This window comes from Trachypithecus francoisi, unplaced genomic scaffold (assembly GCF_009764315.1).
Source record: "Trachypithecus francoisi isolate TF-2019V2 unplaced genomic scaffold, Tfra_2.0 Lachesis_group17, whole genome shotgun sequence".
Taxonomy (NCBI): Eukaryota; Metazoa; Chordata; class Mammalia; order Primates; family Cercopithecidae; genus Trachypithecus; species Trachypithecus francoisi.
Genome location: NW_022681462.1, coordinates 35,966,994 through 35,986,731, shown reverse-complemented (window position 1 = coordinate 35,986,731; position 19,738 = coordinate 35,966,994). Strand labels below are relative to the sequence as shown.

General features: G+C 38.4%; 1 protein-coding gene across 1 annotated transcript in view; it reads right to left on the bottom strand.

Annotated features, from left to right (window-relative positions):
• Window positions 1-19,738, bottom strand: part of DNAH6 (dynein axonemal heavy chain 6) — a 353,105-nt gene that overhangs the window by 117,381 nt on the left and 215,986 nt on the right. Inside the window, exons 45-52 of the mRNA XM_033175267.1 lie at window positions 18,145-18,299; window positions 12,324-12,555; window positions 9,000-9,152; window positions 7,016-7,156; window positions 5,389-5,631; window positions 2,800-2,967; window positions 2,065-2,300; window positions 621-882 (exon numbers count right to left, since the gene is read on the bottom strand). Of these exons, the coding sequence (XP_033031158.1) occupies window positions 621-882; window positions 2,065-2,300; window positions 2,800-2,967; window positions 5,389-5,631; window positions 7,016-7,156; window positions 9,000-9,152; window positions 12,324-12,555; window positions 18,145-18,299 (1,590 nt within the window). The remainder of the gene's footprint in view (window positions 1-620; window positions 883-2,064; window positions 2,301-2,799; window positions 2,968-5,388; window positions 5,632-7,015; window positions 7,157-8,999; window positions 9,153-12,323; window positions 12,556-18,144; window positions 18,300-19,738) is intronic.

Here is a 19,738-nt window from a genome sequence, read left to right as displayed (position 1 = left end):
ATCTCTGCGCTGCAACAGCAGAGCTGAGTGCTTGCCGCAAAGACCATATAGTCTGCAATGCATAAAATATTGGTTCTTTGGGTCTTTATAGAAAAAGTTTGCCAAGCCCTGCTCTATAGCCATAGTTCTTTCAGTAAGCTGCTCCACTAAATGATCATTCTTTTTTCTTCTTGGGAAGATGAAGGGCCTCACATCCAATGACAGGGTTAAGGTGGTTCTAAAACCTCAGATGACACCATCAAGCATGGAAGTATTTAGCAAACAGAAATACAGACCAGCAGATGCTTGAGCTAAAAAGTACCTTAAAAATAATAGATTAATTCCCCTTTTTTCAGATGAATATACAGAGGAACTCATGTTCCTCCTATGCTGAAAGAAGGCTGATTTCAGAGGCAATTTCTGAAAAACAATTGCCAGCTCTTGTGGGCGACAGAGCGACACTCCGTCTCAAAAAAAAATAAAATAAAATAAAAAAATAAAAAAAAAAAACAAAAGCTAATTTCCAAGAGTTTTGTCACTGTCTATATTGTGTAGGACCATAGTAACATTATACAGAGAACTTGAATGATTGGCGATCATGGCCTTCAATTCTACAAAATATCACATTACAGAAAATGTACCTGTGCGGCACGGAGCTTTTGTCTTTTTGGTTCAACGACCTTGACCACTCGAGAGTACAAATCCATAGCTCTTACCCACATGCACATAGATTTACATGCTTTGGACACTTTCTCCACTTTTTCAGGCATAAAATCAGGATTATTAATATACTTTTGAAGCTTTGCCAATATCTGAGGCTTTATGTTCTCCTTATCATATTCTAAAAGCCTTTTTAGAAAGTTAGAGTCACCAAGAAGTTGCTTTGCTGATGCCCAATCAGGCCTGAAAGACAGACATGATATATTAATAGCACTGAAATGAAGCAATATAAGAACAAAAGAAATGTATTTCTTTGAAAACATTATGATATTATCCCAATAAGCAGGTAATTTTAATCTCGGTACTGTAATTCTAGTAATTGGTAGTTAGGTGCACCACAATTAATTCATGGGGCGAAAAGAAAATGGGTGACTAAGGTTCCATGCAACCCAGCTTTGGTAGAGAAAGAATTACAAAATCGTAGTTTTAGAAATGTAAGGCATTATAGAAACAATAGTTTTATTTTTAAAATGCTGCAGGCACTCACATTTTACCTCCTTTGTCATAGTTCCCACCCTTAAAATCACCTGCCAGGACACTGTAATTGCTTTCTAATTGGGCTTAATGTCTCTTTGAACTTTGCTCTTCTGAACTTTTGCCAGATTGATCTTTCTACCATGAAAATCTGATTAGATAAAAAACGTTCAACGATTCTCAGTCCCTTCTGCCCATAGCTCTCTCTGTGCTCTGCAGAGCTCTCTGGAGCCTACCGAGGTACCAGTTTAAGGGTCAGTGGGAACTTCTCCACCCTTTCTCCTGGAGGCCTGGTGGTGATGTGGTGCTCTGAGCCCTTTGCCCAGTTTTACATAGAAAGATTCATTACAACATAATTTTATTGAAAAAAAGTTTGTATCGCTAAAGAAAGTTTGAAAACTACGTATCTCCAAGATGAAATCTGAAGTGTTTAGTGCAGCATTCAAGACCTTTCAGGATGTAGTCACTGGTCTCCTGCCCAGCCCCATCCCATTCCAAGAACATCAAAGCTCATTCCTGAGCTCGCCTATGGTCCCACTATCCAACTGAGCATTGTTTTCCAAGAAACCTGCTTGCACATCTCCAGCTGGACTTAGGCACTGTTTGCTCAGCACTCCCAATACTATACAACTCTCACGTTGTAATGAAATTATTAGTTTTCATGTCTGCTTCCCACTAGCCTGTGTATATCTTGTAGAGGAAAACATATCTTCCACCATCTAGTACAAAATAGATGTTGGGGAAGAAAATGTTCCTTGAATCAATTTGTTGAATGACCAGTTGAAGCAATGAGAAGGTGGAGAAGGGAATGAATATATAAATTACCATGGAGGAAAACAGTAAAGAACTCTTACTAGGTATCATGGCAATATGTGATTCTGAATTACTCACTTGGCATTCAAGAGAATGGAGATTGCTTCCATTACTGTCATGACCAAAGCTGGGGGCTTTGTAAAAACTCTGATTTCAGATATATCTGCCTTATCTAAGGAATCCAGTGCTTTGTTGGCAGCATCCAGTACAAGTAGTGCCTCGTCAAGATCTCTTTGAGCATCATCAGCTATTGCTTGGGTTTCTTCAGCTTTGACTTTTGCTGTTGCTTCGTCCTCCTGCACAGTGTTACGGACCTAACCATCGAAACATGACTGCTTAAGTGGCCTCATTATTTGAATTTTAATGTTTAAAACAAAGTCAATAATAATGAATCATATTTGTCCTTTGGATTAGAGTAATGATGAAAGGCTATTAACTAGATTGCATTTTATGCTCTCCTTTGTCCATCTATGTCATGCCAATAGCATAATGAATATAAACTTATAACAAACAGTTCCATCTTAGGAGAGACGCAGTTGCTTTACATTTGTAGGTGGTGCTTTTCTCAAAATTCTCTGTCCCATTCATTGGGCTGCATTAATTCTTGGGGACAGAGCCAAACTGATTTAGTAAAGGGAGATTGTTTACAACTTAAAAGCATTTCTAATTGCTAAAAAAAAAAAAACTTTGCTAAATCTATCATTTAATTATTTTAATAACATATATAATTAAAAATCCAATCATGTCTCACTGTATATAAGTAATCAGTTGCTGACTGAAGCCTTTTCCACATTCTCAGGAACTGCAGCATACCTGATCGGCACTTTCTTGATCCACTGCCAATTTTTCCATCAGGGCTTCAACATCTTGTGATTTTATTAAAAGTACGGGCTCTAAAGCTGAAAGATCTAATTTCATTTTATCTACTAGTATGTTTGTTTCTAGTAGCTTGGTGAGACCATTCTTCACCCGATCTCGTGCCTAAGTGACAATGAAAATTTCTATTATAATGAGTATTATAACTCTAAGTTTACTGGTATCAAACACGTATTACTCATGTATTAGACTTTTACATCTACAGAATTGGTAAATCAGTTTGTAATAATTCAGGTTGTGAACATATTACAAACTGGGAAATGTTCAGGTAATGGAACTCTAGAAATGGCCATGACATTCATCACAGTTGTTTGGATCCATGCCCTCTGGCCACAGCAGTGGGACGTCACTGGGCTGTGGCTCACTGACAGTGAGGACCACATGGTACTGGTTTTATTCCCTGTGGTAGCATGTTGAATGAGTGAGAACCACATGGTACTGCTGTTTTTATTCTCCGTGGTAGCATGTTGAATGAGTGAGGAACAGGTCCGGATGTGAATCCCTGGAGGTTGCAGCTCTGGAAGCTTGTTTGCTCTGGCCAGCAGGGCTGAGGACCCCTTGGGAGATGAGGTCCAGAGGGTCTAGCTCTGGCTGCTGGATTTGAACCCACTTCCCTGTGGTAGAAAACTCTTGACCATGATCAAAGGGGTGGTATCTGGTAAAGGAAACACCTGGGAAGAACTGTTTTTCTAAAGTGAGTCAGAAAGCTTGGCTCATGGCCAGGCGTGGTGGCTCATGCCTGTAATCCCAGCACTTTGGGAGGTCGAGGTGGGCGGATCATGAGGTCAGGAGATGAAGACCATCCTGGCTATGGTGAAACCCCGTCTCTACTAAAAATACCAAAAATTAGCCGGGCGTGGTGGCGGGTGCCTATAGTCCCAGCTACTTGGGAGGCTGACGCAGAAGAATGGCACAAACCCAGGAGGCAGAGGTTGCAGTGAGCTGAGATAGTGCCACTGCACTTCAGCCTGGGCGACAGAGCGAGACTCCATCTCAAAAAAAAAAAAAAAAAAAGAACGCTTGGTTAAAATGGGCAGATTTCAAAAATATTGGTCAAGTTATTTCACAAGGCAGGCATTTTACCAGGTAAAAATCCTCCAAAAAATTTAAATATCTATATTGTAAGTGCTTCCCTTTTTGGTGTGTTTAAAACGTAGAAAATTGTAGGTCGTATTAATATCCTGATGATGATGATGATGATGGCAGCTTCTATTTTCTGAGCACTTTATATGTGTCAGATCATAGTTTCAGGAATTCACTATCAGTGTCTTAAATTCCACGACAAGCCAACAGGTAGACACAGATTTTTGTTTAGCCTTATTTTCTACTAAGGCTTAGAGAAATGACTAATGTGCTCAAAGTTGCACAGCCAGAGGCAGAACACAGGCTGTACGTAGTTTGGCTGATACCACTGGCACATGTTCTTTAAAACACCGTCTGTATTGCTTAACAAAATGTTTTCCTCTGTATTAAATACCACAGAGATGACAAGTTCACTGCATAACTTTGATGGTCTTGTGATGCCCATATCATTCTACTGAGTAAGGATACTTGCATAAATGACAGAAGAAATATATATATATATATATATAATTCTTGAGAAAGGAGAAGGCCCTCAGACCGACAGCAGGAAACACTTTTTGGTCATATTTTAGGTTGTCAGGGGCACATGTCAGGATGGAGAGAGCCTGATATGGTTTGGATCTGTGTCCCCACCCAAATCTTATGTTGAAATGTAATCTCCAATGCTGGAGGTGGGTCCTGGTGGGAGGTAATTGGATCATGGGCGCATTTTCTCATGGTTTACCACCATCCCCCCTTTGGTGCTGTCATCACGATAGTGAGTTCTTGTGAGATCTGGTTGTTTAAAAGTTTGTAGGCCGGGCGCGGTGGCTCAAGCCTGTAATCCCAGCACTTTGGGAGGCCGAGACGGGCGGATCACAAGGTCAGGAGATCGAGACCATCCTGGCGAACACAGTGAAACCCCGTCTCTACTAAAAAATACAAAAAACTAGCCGGGCGAGGTGGTGGGCGCCTGTAGTCCCAGCTACTTGGGAGGCTGAGGCAGGAGAATGGCGTGAACCCGGGAGGCGGAGCTTGCAGTGAGCTGAGATCCGGCCACTGCACTCCAGCCTGGGTGGCAGAGCGAGACTCCGCCTCAAAAAAAAAAAAAAAAAAAAAAAAAAAAAAAACAAAAAGTTTGTGGCACCACCCCCCTCTCTCTCTTGCTCCTGCTCTTGCCACATAAAATGTGCCTGTTTCCTCTTCACCTTCTGCCATGATTGAAAGTTTCCTGAGGCCTCCCCAAAAGCTGAGCAGATGCCAGCATTATGCTTCCTGTACAACCTGTGAGCCAATTACATCTCTTTTCTTATAAATTACCCAGTCTCAGGTATTTCTTTATACCAGTGTGAGAATGGACTAATACAGGGCCCTGACAGGTAAGACAGTGCATAGAGTTTCCACGCATTCTCAAAGTTCCGAGTTCAAGGAAAACAATATTTTCGTGGACAATATTGAACCTACTGAAATAATCTGCTTCCTTTTTTCAGACAGCATAGACAGGTAAAGATTGATAAGCTCCAGGTAGGAGGTGGGTGTTGTGTAGTACCGCCTGCGCAGCTCATTGTAATAGCGCTCTGCCATGCTGGAGACACTCAGGTGAACGTTCACGCACATCAAGGGAAGCTTTTCTTTCAGGTCCTCATTTCCAGTGTCGACTTGTGAGAAAAATGTCTGTGACACAGAAAGAAGTGCTTCTCTGGGCCACTGTGAATCAAGGAAAAATCTAGAAAATCTATTGTGTCATTTCAATAACATAGTTTAATACCAAGAAAAACATATTTCTCAGGAACTCCTCCTTGTCCAGTCCCCTCTTCACCTAGTTAACTCCTACTCATGTCCATGGTGCTTAATGAACTGAAGGGCTCTGTCCATCTGAGGGGTGACTGGGTCTGCATTTACTGACCAGTATGTCTCCACATTATCATGCACACAGAAGTTGTTCAATAAATATTTGTTGACTGAATGAATTAATGATTGGGTGTTTCTAGTATTCCATAAATAAATCATATATGTTATAGGGACCTTATGCTCTCACTCCATTTGTTACATAGTTGGGACCTCACGTCCATCATTATATTACTGTCCTGCACACCTCAAATCCTTTGCTCCTCTCTTGCTTCTTTGAACTCACCTGAGCATTGGTCAAATGCAACTCTCTTACTCCATGCCTGCAACTGTGCAGCTGAGCATGGCTGGAGAAAAATGCACAACCTTGCCGATTAGTATCACTTTAAATTTATGATAATTAGCTCTTAGTGCAGCCCAGAAATGCTTCTACCTTTTTTAATACATCAGTTTTGTGCTCCCCTGAGTATTTCACACCTGATTCTACTTCCTTAAACTGCTGACACTTAGTCTTTCTTCTTCACTCTCAGCTGATGACCTCACTACCCATATCACTAAAAAATAACAGCAATGAAAACAGAACTTCAATGAGCTCTTATCCCCACATCTTCCCACTACCTGCATCTGTGCTCATACATTTTGCCTCCCCACTTGTTACTCAGGGGTAGGCTGTGGATGCTCCCTGACCAAGTCAGCCCCTTCTTTGAGGACTCATTCTCATCCCTTCTTGCTTAATCAAGGTCACTGGTCCCACAGTGCTTAACTCGGTATGCTGCATCATCAACATATTTATCTTTTCTGGATCATGTACATCAGTACACATGCATGCCGCTTGTGTTTCACATTTAAAAATACTTCTCTCTTGACCTCACATGTCCCCTAGCTCTTGCCCCATCTCTCTGCTTTCCTTTGGGGCAAAACTCGAAAGTGTTGCCTATAATCATTGACTCGGATTTCTCTCCCCTCTTCTCTCTTGAACCCTTTCCCCCACCGTCCATTGAAACAGATTTTGTCAAGATTGCTGATAACTTCCACATTGCTAAATTGAATGGTCTCCTCTTCCTTTACAAATTCTGTTTTGTCTTTGTTCTATGATTGCCACGGTCATTCCCTACATGAATAAATTCCTAGTAGGCTTTAAAGCTAATACAAGTACCCATGAGTTACTCTTGGACAATGTGTTAACCCCTTTAAAGTCAAGCAAGTCCAACTTCTCAAACAGATATCCTGGGATGTCACCAACCTGCTCAAACCAGTCAATGGTGCAGCAGTTCACAAGCGATGGAAACATCCTGCACCGGGACCGAAAGGCCTCCCCAACTGGGCTCATGCAGAGAACAATGTGCAGCTTCTGACGCACTCTGCTGATAAAGTATTGAAACACCTGACAAAAAGAAAGATATTTTTTCAATTTAAAATAATGATTAAGCAACAATGAAAATCAGTGTTGGCCAATGCATCTGAGGCTCCCAATATCAAATATAAAATGTCAGTATAGTAGACATGTAAATTTTCTTATTCAACATTCACTCCAACCTCTTTCTCTCACACAGTCTGGAAAGATTAAAAATGTCGTTTTGCAAACTCCATCGCAGCTAGGGTTCTGGATGTGATTTAGGTCCCTTTCACCCATGTACTTGAGGAGATCATTTGAATAAAGGGCCATTCATACAAGGTTTTGCTGTGGGGCAGAGGACATCTGGGAGAGAGGGCCAGGGTGCTGCACAGCATCAGGTTTTACAAGTGCAGAGTCTGGCAGAAGTCGCATGGTATGGGAGGTTTTTTTTCTTTTTCAACTTTTATTTTAGATTCTGGGGGTACATGTGCAGGTTTGTTACAAAGGTATAATGAATGATTCTGGGGTTTGGAGTGTGACTGATCTTGTCACCCAGGTTTTCAACCCTTTCATCCCTCCCTCCCTCCCTGCTCTTTTATTCTGCGGTGTCTATTGTTCCCATCTTTATGTCCATATTACCCAATGTTTAGCTGTAAGTGGGAAGAGGTGGTATTTGGTTTTCTGTTTCTGCACTATTTGCTTATGATAATGACCTCCAGCTGCATCCATGTTACTGTAAAGGACACGATTTCATTCTTTTTTACGGCCATGTAGTTTTCCATGGTATACACGTCACATTTTCTTTATCTAATCCATCATTGATGGGCACCTGAGTTGGTTCCATGTCTTTGCTGTTGTGAATAGTGCTGCAGTGAACATACAGGTGCATATGTCTTTTTGGTAGAATGATTTATTTTCCTTTGGGTATATACCAGTAATGAGATTGCTGGATCAAATGGTAGTTCCATTCTTAGTTCTTTGAGAAACTATCCTGGAGCTACTATCTCTGGAAGTGGCTCCTGATTTCAGCAGCTTCCTGATGTGATGGAGGACACATGGCTCTGGAGCTGACAGTTGACACAGAGGCACACTGACTGGTTTAGTGGCTCCCTGCTTCAGCAGGAATGGTTGTGGCAGAGGCAGCTACCTCCTTGAACACTGACTTCTACAGTGTACATTTTATATTCATTCCAAGGAGTTCAGTCTGGAGTTTCTTTCTTTGGCCCTTCCAATGATTCTGTATCCCTTTAATAAATCCCTTCCTGCTTACATTAGCAGAAGTAGACTTGCATCTGTACCTATAATCTCCGACCTAGCAGGAGAGACAATTCTCACAAAGGGAAACAGTAAAGATATAAGAAAGAACAGCCAGAAAGTTAAAGAAGGTGCAGAAACCAGGAAAAAAGCTGGGGTGAGCAAGTAACAGTGTATGGGATCTAGCATGGTGTTGGAGAATGGAAGCGTGCAGCAGCCACTGTTCCTGAGAGAGTGAGAGAAAACACATTCCTGCTTTGTTGTGTTGTAACATTGCTGCTAGGCAAGGGCATCAACAATCCTAGACCTAAGCCTTCAGCTCTCCACAGCAGGATGCTGCAGTGTGTGAAATAAACTGGTGCTTAAAGAGGAATAAGAGAGGCTGGCCAGTTTGGACAAGACTATGACCTCCGTGGGACAGTGGGATTTCTGTTTTCTGCTTCCCACAGAACTTTCTGGAAGTCTGGTGCACCAATGCTTTAAACACCGAAAATAAAATACACAGAACACAAAGGAAACCAATTATATTGAAAAATATTCTATTCATGGACCCCTTCAGGGGATCAGTGAATGGTTAAATAAAAGGTGAAGAAACCTTTTTGTGATAAAGCCACATAACTACTCTGGCATGTCCTACCTCATCTCTGTTCCCCTCGGAAATTCCCACTTCTTTTGCTCTTGGTCTGGTGGCCGCTAAAACCTGCTCCAGTTCATCCTTTTCAAATAAATTAGGCACTTCACCTGAGTTCAGGATGTTATTTATATCTTCTAGGAACTCCTCCACTACAATCTGTAGAAGAAGGCAGTGATCATTACAACTTGCTCAATCATTTTCCATTTATTACTAAGCAAATATTTATTCTAAAATTTACAGGAATCGATTGTATCTTTAAGAGAATATAATCTTAAAAATTACACAGAACCCTGAAGTTCTAACATAGTAAGTGCACTGATTTTTCATTTTTCCTTTGTGTTTTGTTTCTTAGCATGCATTCCCATTTTACCTGGGTCAAGTCATATGTGCAAGTATTTTATATTCTGCCTCCTTCAGTTACCATTTTATCATTAATACTAACCCATAGTTCTGTAATGTACTCATCATATTTATCACAAATATGGAAGCAGAATGCACCATTGAGCTGATGCACTATACATGTACATGGACAGAGATAGCTTACACTCTTGTTTATAAGAACAATTTTAGGCATATAGCTTTTCTCCTTAGTTGGATTATTTTCTTGAAACAAATTCCCAGGAGTGAGATTACCAATTAAATGCATAAATATTTTCTGGATTTTGAAGATTTTACTATTTCTCATTCAATTCCAGTGTGACTTCATCGATTTTTAACATTTATTTTTGTTAATTTGGAAGGTATAATAAATGCTTTCTTTTGGAGAATTTAGTTTGGATGTTTTTGATTATTGGCAAGGGAAAATATTATCCCATATTTATTACTGTCCATTAAAAACTTGACCTAAACTTTGCAACCATCTGCATCTTGGAGTTTTCTTTCAAATTTGTATGAGTAATTTACATATTTTGAAATAGACTTTTTGTCTCTCAACATTGGTGCATATTTAAAAGTAATCTCTCACCCTTTATTTCAGCTAACTTTTTAGTTATATAGAAGTTTGAGTACTATACATTTAACTATGACAAGATATCTGTTATTTTATTTTCTTCATTTGAAACTTTTTGCTTTTCTTAATGAACTTGGCATAATTGTGTCTGTCAATTTTCCCCAAGAATAAACAGTAGTTTTCTGCGTTCTAATTTACTTCTGCTTTTATCTTGTTTCATTTTCTTATGTGTCTTGTGACATTTTTCCCTCCTAAAGTTTTAAGTAAACTAATTTGTGTAGCTTCTAATTTTTGATTCAGATCTATAAATGTAAATTTGAGAACTGTTGGGTTGTATTCCATAGATTTTTATTTATATTAAGTTCATTTTTCTTAGTCTCTAAAAGATTTTGACTTTCTTGATTTTTATATGAATATTTTAAAGTCCTAAGACACATCATTAATTTCTCCTTTGATTAAAGCATGGGCAAAGAATGAGTACGGCTTATGCTTTTCACAATTTAATAAAAATTTCTTTAAATCTAGTATGTGATTAAGTTTTGTAAACATTCAGTAGTAGAAAATATTTGCTTTCTCTGTAAAATATGAAATATAGTATATAGCTATTAATTGTAGCTTAGAAATTACATTAGGCAAAATATCTAATCATACTTATTTCTACTTTGTATTTGTTAGTTACAACCAATTAAACTCTATTTTTAACATCTTGCTTCTCTCAATTTCTTCTCACACTTGTAATGTTTTGTGTATATATATAAGTTCCTGTATAGACACATGCACTTTTATTTTTGTTACATTTACTCTTCATTACTGCAGAACATTTGAGATTGATTGGGGCTTTCAACAGAATGCAATAACTTTTTGTCTAAAGAGAAGCAACACAATATGATTTGATCTTTGGAGCTTTAATACTTGGAGACTTTTTACATAACTTGTTTGATTTTTTAAAGCAATGTTAAAAAACACTATCAGAAATATCTTAATTTTAGGATAATTAGAAACTACAGATAAGCAAAACTAAGAAAATAAAAATCACTCACAATCCCATGATTCAAATGTTTTCTCTTTGTACATGGGGCATACATGTCTAGATATACATTAAAATTTGTATGTTTCTATTTATTTAAAGTTTTCTTTATTTAACAAACTTCTTAACAAACAAATTAAACTTCTATTTATTTAAAGTTTTCTATTTATTTAAAGTTTCTATTTATTTATTTAAAGTTTTTACATAGTGCTCTAGTATATGGTTATATCAGATATTATGTTTATGACTTTCTCTCAGTGGACATTAATACTTTCTCAGGTTATTATTTAAAAACATTACAGTAGATATTCTCATAAGTGCAACTGTATGTAGCTTTGATTATAATGTAAAAGAAATGTAAAGGCTTTACCTACATATTGCCAACTACTTTCCAGAAAGATTTTGCTAATTTATAATCTCCCAGTGAAGAATAAACAGGCCTATTATTCCCACACCTCTGCCAACACTGTATATTATAATTTTTAACCTTATCAACTTGCAAGGCCAAGTCACTGACATTTTTATTTATTATAATTCCCTTCATTAATGGTGAGGTTGACAATTTCTTCAGGTGTTTAAAGCCCTTTGTTTTCTGGAACTGTATATTCACATTCTACCACATTTTTTCTATTTCTTCTATAGATGTGCTTGACTTTTCCTTTTTCATTTGTAATAAGTATTTTTATAATAGGATAAAAACTCATTGCATGTCATAGATATTAAAAATAGTTTTCCAATTATTTGTTTGTATTTAATTCTGCTTACAATATTTTTTTTAAAAAGGTATGCATCGAATCTATCACGTTTTTATTCCTTGGCTAATTTCTAGACAGATTTATTTTCTCTAAAGAGAAAATATCCAAGAATAATCAATGTAGAAAGTCCTCTGCTATAGAATTAATTCGAGATCAGTTAAATTAGCTGTCATAGATATAGATGTAATCCTACTTCAATTTTAAAGGTAATTTAACCCAGAAGATAGCCCTTCGTTTTTCCTTTCTGTAGGTAAAGGCATGTTTCCCTAATTGAATTTTTGGTAAATTATTTTCTTATATGCACTTTTTATACAGTTTATTACCTTCTGTTATCTTTGCCGTTTCCCTCAAAGAAAAGTTAAAAACTTACTTCCTTGACCTTTGATCAAATTTAATTACTAAGAATTTAAAGAAGGGAAACAATATTTGGTAAAATAAATAAAAATGCATTATAAAAGTCTTTTACAAGCTGCGGGAAATGTGTTATCAAAGGGAGCAATCCCTTGAACTTCATCCTACAAACTGTTCAAAGCACACACCCGATTGTAACACCCATACATTTCCTGTTCTTACCCATGGGCTATTTAAACACACACCTGGGTGTCGGTGAAAAGGAAAACCATATTCTTGTCTTCTACACCAGCCATTTTGTACAACTTCCTCAGGTCTTCATGAAAACTATCATAATTATACCCCTGGCTGAGTTCAATCTGTAAACATTTGTAACCGCATATATGAGCTGCAAGTCTCGTGAGTGACTGCTTTCCTGTGCCTCCTACTCCGACAAGCAGGGCATTGCCTCTTTCTTGACGTATCATCCGAGCAATCCTGCAAACATCAGAGCAGAGAAAGGTTTATTTCAAGTTCACAGACATGGCTCCTACTCCGAGAGCCTGCCCCAGAACCAAAGGCTGGTAGCCAGTGGAGTCTCCTCCCGGGGTAGGATGCTGCAAGGGAAGAGCAGGCTGCATCTGAGGCCAGGGTTTGGTGAACAGCACTGCTTGGCTTTTCTCTTTTCCATCCTTTCCCTCATTCCTAACAGGCTGTTGGGTCTCGGCCCTAGTCGTACAAATTTACAATAAAGTAAAATCTCTTTTCCCTGAAGTTTGAAGGACTTTGTTGGAGACCCTACTCGATCTAGGCCACAACTTATATTGTCAATTGGCAAGTCCAGGTTTCCATTTATAAGAATGAGCAAGCAGAAAAAATCACTAAACCTAGAAAAAGACACCATAGTGCAGAAGGAGAGATCAACAGAACACCTTGAAATGGATTTACTGCAGGATACCAACAAAATTTTAGAAAGTTTCTGATTCATGTTAACATGAATTTTGAAAAGCACTGCAATGATGATACTAGAGAGAGAGCACTCAGAAAGGAGTAAACCCTCCCCTTGCAAATTTAGGAAAAGTTGAGTAGAGATGGAAAATCCACTAAACTGAAAACCTGAGTGGAAGGTGATGAGTCTCACAAATAGAATACCGTGGAGAGTTGAAAAGGAAAAGTAGAGGTCAAACTCCAGGAATATACCCAGAACTCAGAAAAAAGATAGCAATCTTAAAATAATGGGAGAGAAAATGGAAGATAAGGAGGGCAAATCTAGGAGAAACAAATGGAATCCCAGAGGCCACATCATAGAAATTACAGGAATGAGAAGAAGGAATAGAATTGAGGCAATGGTGACTGATATGATAGAATAAACTACTGGGGCTGAACCCACAGCCCCAAAGATCAAGAAAGAAAACTAGAGGAGAGACAAAACACTAAATATTTCCTAGGAGATCTATAAGTAATTTACATGTAGAAATTTTATAGTAGAAATCTATGTTTTAAACATAACTGAAAAGTTTATGATTATCTAATGCAGAATAATGGATTATCCCCAAAGGAACAAATAATTTTAGGCTGGCTTCAGGCATCTATTCGACAAGATGACATTTTACAAGACAGTGGTTAGAGGGAGAAAAATACCATGTTATGGCTCAGAGAGTAAATAATCTGCAGAGCCTCCCTAAAAGATTCCTTGAAGATATACAGAAGTATGAATGAAATTTAAAAACCTGGGAAGGGGGAAGGGATATCAGTATAAAGGTGACCAGTATGTATGAGAATCAATTCTATACATTGTTGTTAAGATGATAGAAAAGGGGGTGATAATGTCAATAAATTCTTCTTAGGAAGACACAAAATATAAACATAATTTAAAACTTATCATTACCATTGTCTAAAATCTAGAAATCATGGGAGAAATGTAAAAGCAGGTTTGATGATTTTTCCTCTTCTTCCCCTTCCTTATTCTGGCAAATTATCTATCTATCTATCTATCTATCTATCTATCTATCTAATCTATGTAGATTATTTATATTGCTGATAATTGAAGAAAACAATGTCCAAATATTTTAAAATTATAGTGACTTTATTATTTTTTGATTATGAAAACATCACATGGTCACTGTAACTCATGAGAGAAAACCATTGCTAACTCTTTCCCACATATAAGCTCCATCATGGAGGCCTGGATGCTGTCCATTTCTCTGTGAGAACAGTGCATAGCATTTGGTGGGTGCTCCATCAATTCTACGTTCAAGTAACCAATTTCTAGAGACTGTAACAGTTAGTTACTGTACACGTCATCTTTGGTGGCAGGAGATAGGAGCTATGTAGTGTAAGAATAGAACAGGGAGTCTACGAGGACTTATTTAAAAAGTCTTCCTCCAGGACAAGGCACAGACTCCCAGTCATTATTTAGGATCTTCTGAAATAAGAATCAAACTAAAATTTGTTTCCTCCACCTGTACACCCTCTCCTGCTCCTCAGACAGGTCCACTTTTTCCATACCTTGAGTGACTAGGTAAGACGGCTTTGTCTAAAACCAGGGTCAGCAAACTATGGCCTGCAGGCCAAATCTTGCCCCTTAACCATGTGGTTTTTTAAATGACCCATGAGCTAAGAATGGTTTTTAGATTTTTTTTTAATGGTTGAAAACAACTTTTAAAGAGTAAACACCGCATGTTCTCACTCATACGTGGGAACTGAACAATGAGAACACTTGGACACAGGGTGGGGAACATCAGATACCTGGGCCTGTCGTGGGGTTGGGGGAGGGGGGAGGGATAGCATTAGGAGATATATCTAACGTAAATGACGAGTTAATGGGTGCAGCACACCAACATGGCACATGTATGCATATGTAACAAACCTGCACGTTGTGCACATGTACCCTAGAACTTAAATTATTAAAAAAGGAGTAATATTTCATGATATGTGAAAATCCTTTGAAATTCAAATATTAGTGTCTATAAGTAAAGTTTGTTGAAACATAGCCAAGCTCATTCATTCACTTACTGTCTGTGGCTGCTTATGCATTATGACAGCAGGGTTGAGTAGCTGCAGTATGATCTGCAGAGCCTGAAATATTTTCTGTCTGGCCCTTTACCAAAGCAGTTTGTCAGCCTCTTCCCCAGAACTTTTGGCCAACTCCTCTACTAGGACAACGAAGACCCATAGGCACCATTGTGATTGCTATGTGTCTGCCACAGTACATATCTACTGAGGGACACATCAGATGTCTGTTTGCTTATTTCCCTTCAGCTGCCTAGGCGAGTATAAAATTGAGGGCAGAATGAATAGATAATAATGTTTTCTTATTTTTCCCATAATGCACAAGTGTCCTACAGTTGATGAAATGTTGAATATGATAAAAATCTTGCACTTTATATGTCACTCTTTCCTTATTTCATGTACATTATTATTAATAGTAGTTTGATTATTTCTATCAGAAACTACTGGAAACAAATTACTTGTCCATTCTGCTTTGTAGTATTATCTTTTTTTCTGGCAATTTACTTATAAATGGATTGAAAACTTCCCCTAGTAATAATTCTCTAATTTAGTAGGTAAGTTACATTTTCTCTCACGTAGCAGGCAAAAGATGGTTCTCCTAATTAGTGGCTTAAATACTAATAGATTTGTTCTACTATCCTTGGAGCGTGGTGACAACTTTGGGGCACACGATGGGCAGAAACTGCCTGGTGCATTTGCTCTTTGAATGTACAAGCTCTGAAGCAAAAATTTCCCCCCTGAGTTAGAAGACTTTTACTTACCCCGTGTTAAAAAGCCAAAAACTAAAATGTCACCAACAAATGGAAATGTAGTATGTGCTAAATTACTGAGTATTTAGTAATTAATCCATAACTCACTTTCATAACAAAGTCCTTTCCATTGCCAATCAGCATTAGGTGTTTGAACGCTCTTACAAGCAGAAATATGTTTTCTCTGATTCCTTACTGATCCTCTCTTGAATAAAAGAGGACAGTCTACATCATTATTTACATGGCAGTCCTTTGTGCATCTGAAAACCAAATCTTCACCATTCTACAAATGGTTTTTAATTTCCTGCTATAATATTTTAAGCAAACCTTGAGGGGCCTGGTAATTCTCTTTCACAAAAGTAAGAAAGATTATAAATAGAATTAAGCCAACTTTGCCTATGGTCTGGTCTATTCTCCAGGAAGTTTCTCAGACCAAAATGCTTCCCTTATTTTTTTCCTTGTAGGCTTAGGGCCTGCCTGAGCGATGGGAATAAAAGTTGTTAGGGGATAGCATGTGGGTATGCTACCAGGGGACAGAGAGGAAGCAAGTGGCATCTGGACAAGCCAATGACAAACGACCTATGTTATAACACTTAAGCTGTGACAAACACAAATCTTGAATTAGGGCTAAAGAGATGAAATATGCAACAGGTGAAGACTTTATTTGCTTATGGTTTATGTGAAAAAAATCCTAGGGATTTAACTGTCAGTATTAACAAGGACCAATGCTAAAATGCAGTTGACACAGGAAAAAAACCAAAGCCATGAAAATCTTGCTACAGCAATAGACCATGGGAAATCCTACTCTCACTGTATTTTACTGTATTTATTCCACAGAATATGATATCAAATCTGGATGCTGCATTTTAAGTAGAACATTGAAAAATTATAAAGTGCTCAGAATGTGAAGACTGGAAATAATCTCTAACAGGCAATAAGAAAGATGTGGGATAATCTTGCCTGGAGAAGATAAAGCTAAGAAGAATATGGGAATGGTCTTCAAATATTTGGAGGGCTGTTATGAAAAAAGTGAGCCCATTTTGGGTAGGGGTACCTGCGGTGGAGTTAGAGCCGAAGCACTGGCTGTGATCCCCACCTGCCACTCACTGACTAGAGGACTTTGGACCATTTACCTAATCTCTTTGTGGCACATTGCGTTGTCCAAAAAGTGGCTGCAATAATGCCTCTGGTCCTACTTGCTCTTTGATTCCATGAAGAGATAGGGTCTCTGTCCTCTTCTTATGACCTTGAGTGGGCCTGTATGACTGCACTGACTAGAAGAGCACAGTAGAAATGATGCTATGTGACTTCCAAGACTATGTCAAAAAGGTTGTTTGGCTTCTGCCTCGCTCTCTGTCTTGGGGTACTTGCTTTTGGAGCCCTGAGCCACCATGTTGAGAAACCTAGACACCCTGATGCTGCCATGCTGAGAGACAAGTGGAGAGACTACGTGGAGGCGGAGATGCTCCAGGCACTCCAGCGACGGTCTGATTGCAACTGCAAGAGAGATGCTCAGAGAGAATAGCTGGGAAAATTGAGAGATGATAAAATGAATCAGCTAAGGATAGGAGTGGCTTATTATGTAGCAACAGAGCACTGGGACATTCTCTGAGCCTTATTTGTAAAGAGATTATGATCCTAAGCTACAGAGAGAGTGTTGTACCAAGTAAATGAGATGCTCCATATCATGGTTTCATACCCACACTGAGTGACTTAATCATGACTGCTTCACAGGATGGGATGGATACCAGAAGCACAGGAGGCAGATGTTGGCTTATCCTGGAAAGACCATTTTAGCATTAGAACTGTCAAACAGAACAGGAGCCACTTCAGAAAGTATGCCCCAAGGACTGCAGATATTTAGGCTGGATGCTTATGAATGTGTCAAGGGTGTCCCCCACAGGACACCTGCAGTGGGTAAGAGTCAGACTCGCAAGCAGGTGAAATCTCTGATCCTGGATTGAACTTGTTTTGCTATAATTTTGAAGTTCCTCTTTCTTTAGGCAGGCATGGAATTAGCCTTGTTATACTGTACGTGCATCTCTGTAAACAACCCCACATCCTTTTTGTAACAAGACAGAACAGAAAAAACAAACAAAAACCATCAATTAATATTTAGCAAAAATAACGACTCTGGGGATTCCATAGAAAGCTCATTCCACAAATATTTAAAATATTTTAAACAATAACTCTTAAGTTATGGTGAGAATAAAAGACCTCTGACCATCTAGCAATCTGTTTAAAGAGTTTATACAACTTATTTTTTTACCCTTTAATACAAAAAATATTAAATCAATGCATTATTGGGCGCCTTATAGCACTATACCTTGAAACATGTTCTATAGCATCCTGGAAGAACACCAACTTTACTTCTTTGGGATTTGTGAGATTATAATCATCAAGATAGTCCTGTAGAACATTTGCAATTTTCTCTATATCAGGCATGTCATCATAAATCCGATCAGCTTTATCTGCTCCAAACTATAATTTATGTGAGAAGAACCAAGTTGGATTAATTCTGATAGACACATAACCTGGAAAATCCATTTCATTTAACTTCTTCAAGAGCTACACTGGAATTTTGAAGGTCTTTGCAATAAAATTTACATAGGAGCTCAGAAACAGGGTTTTGATATTTCTCACAATGCTACATTCCGATTTCATTTTTTTTTTTTTTTTTTTAAGACGGAGTCTCTCTCTGTTGCCCAGGCTGGAGTGCAGTGGAGTGATCTCAGCTCACCACAACCTTCGCCTCCTAGGTTCAAGTGATTTTCCTGCCACCTCCTGAGTAGCTGGGATTACAGATGCCCACCACCACTCCCAGCTTATTTTTGTATTTTTATTATAGACGGGGTTTCACTATGTTGGCCAGGCTGATCTCGAGCTCCTGACCTCAAATAATCCACCCGCTTCTACCTCCAGAAGTGCTGGGATACAGGTGTGAGCCACTGTGCCAGACCTAGTTTCATTTTTTTGTTGTTAGGTTATTGACATTGGAAAAGCTAACTGGTTAAAAACTATGCATAGCAGACTGCTATTATTATAAAAAATCATGCCAGAACTATTTGTAGTTTTTAAATAACAGTCATCTAGGGTTACCTAAATTGTTGAAAATTAAATTCAGGTGTAAACTGCAGGGAGTCGAGTCCTTGTTTTAATCTATTGATGATGTCCTTTCTCTATTGTATGTAGCAACTGCCCCAGGGGCACTTTCTCCTGGACTGTTTTACTAAAACACACACAAGCAATGCAAGAAGAGTCTAGCTATTCTTTTTCTGTTTAGTCTCTCATCTGATAATACAATCAACTAGAAACACACAGGAAAAGAATCTCCGAAAACAAACTTTGGACATACTTTTAATAATAAACATAAATATATACTTTACAAAAATACATAGTTTATCTTTTTTATTTGTCAGTGGTAATACTTATCTAGAGTGGAGTTACCAGAGTGGTGAGGTATTGCATACATATAATATAATGACGAGTTCCTTCATGTGTTGAACCAGCATTGATTGAGAGCCTGCTACGTACCTCTGTGCAGGAACCTGGGAACTTAAGATGAACAAAACCAGACGTGGTCTCTGCCCTCTTGGAGACACTGGGAATGTTTTACTCGAACAAGAGGCACCTTAGTAAAACAACATGGCTATCTGCCAATGTAGGCAGGACAGTGAGATAGCAGATTTATTCTAGGCAGGTCAAGAGGGTAAAATTTACCAGAGGGTAAAATTAGGTCCAGAGGGTAAAAATTAGACAGAAAGTATTGCAGAGATGGGCTTGAGGAACTCATAAGGGAATAAAAGGAAGTTAAATATATAAACAAATTGCTACTAATTAGAGTTACTCTTAAATGAAGAGAACAATTCTCTTAACTAAGTAGCTTCACTACGTAGAGTACAATAAGGGGGAAGTCCTGA